The 9,057-nt window shown below is 34.7% G+C and overlaps 1 protein-coding gene and 1 long non-coding RNA gene across 2 annotated transcripts; one reads left to right on the top strand and one right to left on the bottom strand.

The window, feature by feature from the left end:
• Nucleotides 1-4,395: 4,395 nt before the first annotated feature.
• On the bottom strand, nucleotides 4,396-5,166 carry LOC147925925 (uncharacterized). The gene is made up of 2 exons (XR_015583653.1): nucleotides 5,040-5,166; nucleotides 4,396-4,691 (listed from the first exon to the last, which is right to left on the bottom strand). It is a non-coding gene; the product is annotated as an uncharacterized LOC147925925 (long non-coding RNA).
• Nucleotides 5,167-6,610: 1,444 nt separating this feature from the next.
• Nucleotides 6,611-7,750, top strand: LOC104751821 (protein RADIALIS-like 2). Its single transcript, XM_010473861.3, has 2 exons — nucleotides 6,611-6,985; nucleotides 7,502-7,750. The coding sequence occupies exons 1-2, from the start codon at nucleotides 6,699-6,701 to the stop codon at nucleotides 7,524-7,526; spliced, it is 312 nt and encodes a 103-aa protein (XP_010472163.2). The 5' UTR covers nucleotides 6,611-6,698; the 3' UTR covers nucleotides 7,527-7,750.
• Nucleotides 7,751-9,057: the final 1,307 nt, after the last annotated feature.

Genomic DNA, 9,057 nt, shown 5'->3' with positions numbered 1-9,057 from the left:
CACTGTGGGTGGAAATACGGTTAGTTGGAAGTCAAGTTTGCAGCAAGTAGTGGTTATGTCTTCTACAGAAGTAGAGTACATGGCGCTTACTGAAGCTGTTAAAGAAGCTTTATGGATCAAAGGTTTGCTCGAGGATATGAGACTTGGTCCTAAGGAAGCTACGGTATGGTGTGACTCTCAGTCAGCCATTTGTTTGTCAAAGAATAATGTGTTTCATGAGAGGACGAAGAACATCGCGGTCAAGCATTATTTCATCCGAGATGTTATTGAAGCAGAAGAAGTTGAGGTACATAAAATTCACACTTCTGTTAACCCTGCTGATATGCTTACCAAGGTTATTCAGGTGAACAAGTTTGAGGAAGCTTTAGACTTCCTTAAGCTTCTTCGGTGATCGTTGAAGTCACCATTGCCAGAGGTTACATCCATGTAGTGTAGTCCATTAGAAGAAGAGGAAAACTTGAATCAAGGTGGAGTGTTGAGGTTCTTAATTGTGATTCAGTTTTCTGGTTTGGTTTAAATCAGTTGGAATTGATTATGGTTGAGTTCCGGTTATCTCTGGTTATTGGATTGGGAGAAGATAAGAAGAAAAGGCAGAGACTCTAGTCGCGAAAGAGGTTATACCGTTATAAGCAACAAACTCTTCTTCGTCTTCTCTAGATTCTATTTTTCAAACTTTTGTAAAAAAAAAAAAGAGAGAGCGAGGGAAGCTATGAGACTCCATTGTTGTACAAGCTCGATCTTGAGCTGATTCATCTTCTTTTATAGTGGATTGCTGGATCGAATATGGCCCCAGACGTAGGCTTTGTCACATCGACTTAACTGAACTGGGTAAACAAACATGTGTGTTCTTTGTTTTTCGTTTCTTGCTTTATCATTCGAATTTGTTCTGTTTCTCAAATCAATCGAGAACAGCAAGTACAAGAATAAGATTTCACAAAGGATTGGAGTTTGTTTGCAACACATCTAAGCGTAATCGGAGAAGAAGAAGACGATGAGGAGAGATCAATTTGTCTGGAACCGATGAGAACTTCAATTGGGTTGTTCCAAAATCGATTCATGCTTTCGTTGTTTCCTTTGTCCTTCGAAAGAGAGAAGCAAATGAAGAAAAAACAAAAAAAAAAACAAAACGCAACCAATGGACTTTTGACATATGAAGGATTTCTTAGTATCTAAAATTATATGGGCAGAGACACAGATCTGTGCAAAATAACGATTAAAACTTTATTTTTTCTGATTTTATTATTAAAAAACACAAAGACATCCCAAGGGTATGACCGATAGGAATGCTCTTACACAAAATGTTTATGTATTAATTCACAAAAGATATGCAAAACTAGTAGTAACTCGAGAACTTTATAGATGAAATGAAGTTGTTTTGAGACGAGGTGTTTTGTTTGCAAGATATAGGTTTGTTATGATAGACATTCAAAATCTTCATCCATTCTGATATTTTCGTTGTAAAAACCAGGAAAAACACAATACTATTTCGAGAATTAGAACAAATCCAACAACTAAATATATGTTTTCGCGTTACCGTTTTACGGTTTGTTTGATTATATTGCCTGAGGTGCAAGTTGGTAATGGTAATGACTCCATGAGACTATTCGATTTTTTTGTCAAACGATATATCTTTGTCTATTGTTTGGGGACCTAACTTGTCTTAATTGGTCGACCACTCGTGGTTGAATCAAAGACCAAACAAGGGGATTTGGACTTTGTTGGTACCACGATCGGCTACTTCCGGATGTGGGCCCCAGCCCACATTCGACAAAAGATATGGGCCGAAGCCGCAACCAGGACCGGCCCATTAAGCGCCACCAGGAGAAGCGAAGTGGAGGAGAACGGCAAAACAAGTCACTTTGGAGCTCCGGAGGTGGTCAAAAATTCCTTTAATCGATTGTATTAAATAACGCGAGATTTGCGGGACAAATGGATACAACATTAATTGTAATTTAGCAGTACAAGTACGAGTGACGAGGAGATTGTAAAAGGGGTCGAAAAAATTATATGCAAGCAATAACACTAATTTTCACTTAGCAATAAGCAATCATATTTTACTTCAGTTCGGAACTAAACGGTGCTAAGCACCCTCGTTCAGAAAACACTCAGGAAAGAGAAGTTCTTCTACAGTTCTCACAAACTTGATTACTAAGAAAGAAATTGCTGAGTTTTACAATCCGTAGGCTCTTCAAGCCATGACCACAATTCGAGAAACAACCATTACGTACTGATTAACAAAAGAAAAGTATGAATATGTTTTGTGGTTTCTGCACGGTCGTCTTCTCATCTTCACTTAGAAGACAAACGATGGCATGACTGTTTCTCCCTTGAGATCTCCTTACCGCACCGGTACGAGAAAAGTGATGATGTTACTAGCTAATATAATGTGACTTTTTTTTTTCTGGTATCAATGTGAAACATATACAATGTTATATATCCATATAGTTGATTACATTTAACAGGAATTTTTTTTTTAAGACATTAATGTAAATGTATAAAAAAGCACAACAGTCTGATTTACACTTGGACCGCCAAGCGAATGCTTTTCTATTCAATTTAATTAACAAAATGTATCTTTTACAATTATACAATTTGTCTCTACCCTTACTCAATCTATTCCTCCAAATAGAATTGATTCCGACTAAGAATGAATCTAACCCTCTCTTTTTCAATCTAAACATACACCAATGTAAATCTAAGAGAATGAGAAAAATTCACTGTGCACTGAATCACCTCCCTGATTAACGTCACAAAGAACTGGGAACACCTTCTAAGCCTTATTTTTGTGGCTTCAACGTTTACAAACGTATCAATATTCTAGAGTGTTCAAATTGGCTCCTGGCCTATTCCTAAAATATATATACACGAGTTGAGAAACCCTAGAAAGCGAATCTCCAAGTATCAAGAGATTAAGAAACTGTTTGCTGCTCAACTCAAGTTTATCCTTTTCTTATTTGTTGTAGAGAATATTCTTTTATCTCTACCCAATCGTGTTTCTATCTTCAATGCCAAGTCAGCAACCTTCCTCGACACATCATCACATCCACTCATGTCTTGTCATGTCAGCTCACGCATCCCCGTCTGTGATATGATGTATCTTCCTGATCGGCACAAACTATTCAGTACATCGATTTATTCCTCACAGTGAGCTGTTCTAGAATCTGCATTTACAATTAACAGGGATTTAACTATATCCAAACATACGTTCTTTTTATGTAAGATTTGTAGCAATCAAATACATAGTTAATATTCACTAGTAGTTAATTAACTAATGTATACACCCACATTGTTGTTAACTTGTTATATTACCAAATGTAGTTAACTACATATAGCTACTACAATTTTTTGTTTCCCTTAATTTTTTGTCATTTTCGACAACTTATATATCTTGTTGTAATGAGTTTTAAGATCTTATTAATTGTAAACAGAGCAAAAGAAACAAGCTTTGTTCGTCAGAGAAGGTATTGAATTAATAGTTAGCAACAGAAGCAGGTTATTCAAGAACTTAGAGCAACAGTTTTATGTATACGATATATTGCTACAAACCTTACACAAAAAGAAATCATCACAAGAACACAGTTCTATGAATAAAGCTTGCTTCCATTTACACCGACTCAAAATATTAACATCAATTATTATGTTGAAAGCAAATATGTATAAATATTTATGTCCTTGCATGTTCTTTCATCAACCAATGAAAACCCCTGATCATGGAGATTCCCCATTTCCTAAGTTCTTTAATCAAATATTCCAAGAAACAACCAAAAGAGTATCTCTACTGTTATCGGCTACTATGACTGATGGCTGATTTAGGACCAGGCTTGTGTCTGTGGATACTTTTTTCCCTCAAATAGGAATGCCTCTTATGGATTCCTGGTGATAAAATGCCATTTCCTTCTTTTGTGTAAAGTTTGCCCGAATCCAATTTTGTAAAAGGGATCATTCTTTTGGTGATAATAATATCTCACCACTAGCCTCAAAAAAATCCTTGAAAACATAATATTGAGCTACAGAAACTTCCATTACAGTGATTACTTCAGGTTCGGGTTCTTCTCCAAGTTGCAAAAGCAGCAACCACTAGGAGAGGAATCAGAATACTTACTTCTTGTTTTTTTTGCAAGATTGAGGATAAGGATTCCATATATATATATCGACAGAGAATTTTGTTACAATATAATGCTTACTCTTTACTTTCCTTTTCATCCTGATTCCTTGTAAGCTACTCCGGGTAAATTCTCATCAATGATCACTTGGGCTAGAATCAAGCAAGACTATCACTTGGTATAGTATTGGAATCAAACCCTCGAGCCTTTACGGATGTTACTATCATCAGGGCTGGCTACCACAGTGAGAAAGTAAAAAAAAAAAAAGAATCTTACTATAATAAACAACCAATTGACCTTATGAACTCAAGATTATCGTTTTCACATTTAAAGATTTTACATCAACTTGAGACCTAAATGTGAGGAAAGTGTTTCTTTTTTACCATTTCAATAGCTAGGCAAAGAGAGTCGGTTTGAAGAATCGTGACGATGATGAGAATATAGGTAGTGCAATGCCTACTAGCAGAATTTCTTGGCAACTTGCAATCTATTATCTCGGGGATATATTGTGCCAAAAGTCTCTTAATTATTATTAAGATTCTTTTTCTGTTTAAAGTTTTCCTTCTTGAGAAGAAGTTTCGCCCCTACCTTGTAACCAAACCATGACATCTCAGCAACAGAACCACCCATATCATAAGTCATAACTAGAATCAAAATATCTACAATTTCAGATAATTTGGTGAAAGTATATATATACGTATTTTCATTTGGCTCGCAAAAAGAAAAATATCTTATATAAGTGCTTATATTGGCATATATCAAACAACAGGGCAGACTATAGCTAAGTATCATACGACCTCAAAAAGGGAATATCATCATATACTTTGCAAAGCTAATACCGTTTAGTGAATGGATAAACACTCTAACCAAGAAAGATCCAAGAAGACTATGTAGACACTAACTTTACATACTACTTGGGGTCTTTTGATAACTTACCTGAATAAGACTATGAGTATGGTCTTCCATCTCCCAAAGCACCTTGAATCACCTGTGTTTCCGAGAGAGGAAACTCTTGAGACTTTAAATGATCAATGAGTCAACTTTATTATGAGTAAAATCAAACAACAAGTGGATCACTAATGAACAAACCTTTGTTGCAGGACAAGAAAATCTGTAAAGAATGATATAACTATGAAACGAAATGCTCACTTTCTGAGTTAGAATCAAACAAGAACAAGTGGACTATTTACGTTTGTTTGTCTTTTTGCCAAGTATGTATATATCCCTATTGTGCATTATTTGGTGTTATCATTTTCGCAACCTAATTTAGTTACAAGACAATAATCTATATGCCCATCCCAACCCTGGATTCTTACCAAACAAGGTAATTAATTGATCATTTGAAAACATATATATATACAAGTGGTGATAATACGACAAACACACACACCATCATAACATGTGAATATTTAAGTCATGGGCTAGCTTTCTTAAAGAGTGGGTACAATCTCACCAACATCAACAATAACAACAACAAGAAAACTTACAGCTTAATGAAATTATTATAAAATCACATCAAGACTATAAGACAGCTGTAAAAATCTTTGGCTTGCCCATATTCAATAATTCAAACAACCAAAGAAGAGTTAACAAGAAAAAAAAAACAATTTGAATATCCCACCAAGAAAAGTGACTATTTAACAAATTAACCACCAAGAATCCATATTAGACAATATATGACCAAGAAAAACACAGTTGCCTAACTTCAAGGGAGATGGACCCAACAAGCCTAGAACCAAAAAAAAAAAAAAAAAAGGTAGGTAAACAATGTTGACCTTCTTTTTTCAACAACAAAATGTCGATGATTGTACGGATCAAAGATCTAATACAGCTAGGATAACTTGATATGGTGGTTTATATATGGCAGAGAATCTTAAGGTAAAGACCACATGAGAATATATGGTTTATGGTGAACACACGAAAAGCTAACTCTCTAATTCTTTTTTGTTTGTGGCTACAAATTGATCCTCACAATGTTTCAAAGATTTTTGATAAGAAGAAATCTGAATAGTCAGTGAAAAATAATCTGTTAAATAGACATGTCCCTAACTTTTAATCCATCCAAAAGACTTATAATTTTCCTCAGTTCCACGAGCACGTGAGCTTTGCGTTGTGATTAGAGACCAGACTGTTCCATGACTTATAATATATCATAGGCCTAACTAATTTACCTAAACTGTTTCTTTTGATAACAAGAGCTTAATCTATAGAGAATGACGTAAGAACCACTAATTTGGAAAGAAAAGTAAACATATTAGTTATAACATTTATAGAAAAGTGTCTCTACGGGATGTGGATGTGGATGGAGAAACGCAATCTTTAGGTGATTAGTATTGGATCTTTGATACTGATCTCTCCACAAATTTTTTTCCTCATATTCTCTTCTAGCTATAGCGACAAAGACTTTAAATTCTCTTTGTTTTTGGCAAAATATATTTTTCTTTTTAATTACTACTGGTCCTACCCCTACCTCAATCTCTTTATAAAGAGCAAGGACTCGACGACATCTGTGCAACACATCATTTCCTCAGAATCTCTCTTTCCTATAGGGTTTATAATTATTATTATTACACACACAAGTTTTAAACACTCACAATGGCGTCAGGCTCAATGTCTTCTTATGGCTCATCAGGCTCGTGGACTGTTAAGCAGAACAAAGCCTTTGAGCGTGCTCTAGCGGTCTACGACCAAGACACTCCTGACCGTTGGTACAATATTGCTAGAGCCGTTGGTGGTAAAACACCAGAGGAAGCTAAGAGACAATATGAACTTCTCGTGCGTGACATCGAAAGCATCGAGAATGGTCATGTCCCGTTCCCTGACTACAAGACTGCTGGAGCTACCAACAGAGGCGGCGGCAGGCTGCGTGATGAGGAAAAGAGGTATTGTTTTTGCAATCTAAATTGTACTAATTATGACTAATCAACTTAGTTTATCCATAATAATAGCCCACACTATAAGATACTTCTATAGACAAGTTATATTCCTGTGCCATGACAATATAACACAAGAAAGGGCATTGTCTGTTTCAGCATAAAGCTATTGTGTTACTTTACAAAGATTCTATTGACTTCTCTCTCTCTCTCTCTCTCTCTCTCTCTCTCTCTCTCTCTGTCCCTCATATTAAGTTATGAGAGGCTCTAAATCAGCCAAGTGTTCTTTAGACTTTATCACAACCAAACTTAATTTTGCTCCCACAAAAACATATGCCTAGAATTATTCCACAAAAAAAAAAAAAAAAAAAAAAAACTGATTGCCAAATCTTTCCCCTAAAGAAACTTCCAAAAACAAAAAAAAATCCTCATCATGGAAATAAATTTTATTTGACATGCAAAATTAAACCAAACAAATATGATTTTAATCTGTATATTAAGAACTTTTTTTTGTTGTTGTTGCAGGATGAGAAGCATGAAGCTGCAGTGAAAACAAGAAGAAGCAACCAAAGACCTAAAGTACTACGTAAGAAAATAAAAGAGAAGCAACGCCGAGAGATGTGTTTGTTTTTTTGTTTTTTCAATTAATGTTTTTAATTGGTATTTTCACGAAGCTTAGAAAGTTAAGCAATCTGTATTATATGTTTAGGGTTTCTTCGTAATGGAAAATCCTATGTCTCTGAATCAATTATAATGTTGATCATATTATTATCATTATTTATGCTTAATTAAACAAATCATTCGGTCACGGATCAGCAAAAAAACATAAAAATAAAATAATAACATCGAAATCAACGAACCAATCAACCAAACTGAATCTATATGCATGGTGCTTCGTAATGGAAAAATCCAAAGTCAGTTTATAATATTTTTGATTAGACTTAATAATTAATGGAGAATCCAATCCAATAATGCAAAATGATATGAGAACCGGACAAAGAAGAAGGTCTCGAAATCAACGCAACCAATGAATCTCTCTATATATGTATAGGGTTACGGTGGAAAAATTATCAAAATATTCAGAACGTTTTGATAATTGGTGAATCACTGTTTTTTTTTTGTTTGTCGTGGTGAATCACTGTTTTTAATGAGAAACTATAATAATGTCACGTGATCAAGAGAGAGGAAGAACTCACACCTCGAAATATCTGCAATATTTTCTGATTCGCAACCTTTCAAATTCCATCGAAATCAAAAGATCGAGAGTTAAGAGTTTCAAAGATTTTGGAATTTCATAGAAAAATACAAAAAATGGGCGGGGAAGGCTGATGCTTGGAAAAAGTATGTCACGTGAAATTATATGTTAATAATATAGACAGAATCACAGATAATATACTGTACAGATACAAATTTGTGCCCACGTATACGATATACGAATACATGCATGCATATGTCTCACCGTAAGCTTCTTTTTTTTTATCAACGTTTTTCCTTTCTGTAGAATGAAGTTGTTAAAACAAAAAATATGAAAAAGAATGAAGTAAATTAGCAACTAGAAACAAAAAAAAATTCAATGTCTAAAGTTGTCATACTGATCAACAAAAAAATATATTCTTGAGGGACAAGTATAAATCTGTTATGTTCTCAAAAAAATTTACCCTTTGATAACTAGATAATTTTTTTTTTACCAAAGGGAAATCGTTTCTCCGGTTCCCTATTCGACGGTTTTGTTCGTCGTTGCTGTGTTACCTTCGCATTTCTTGCTGAAGAGTTTGGTTCGAAGGGCTCTTTAATTAGAAGCCAAGGATGGGATCTGTTTTAGCTTGTTGTTAATTTAGTGACCTTTCGGCTTTGTTTAATTACTACTAAGGTTCCTAATACTAGTCTTTTGTTATTAATGATCCCTGTAGAGACAATTAATTCTCGTTTAATCTTTAAATGAAAGCGTAGCTTGATCAAATAGAGTCGGTTTCTATTGCAAAGACGACAAGTTTGTGCGAAATCCACATCAAGAGAGTTGCAGGTTCGTATACTTAGGTGATATTGAATATGATGACTAGATATGATTCTGAGCCTCATCA

Source organism: Camelina sativa, chromosome 16, assembly GCF_030686135.1.
Source record: "Camelina sativa cultivar CO46 ecotype springtype chromosome 16, ASM3068613v1".
NCBI lineage: Eukaryota > Viridiplantae > Streptophyta > Magnoliopsida > Brassicales > Brassicaceae > Camelina > Camelina sativa.
Note: the sequence above shows the minus strand (reverse complement) of the source record. Positions and strands in the feature narration are given on the sequence as shown.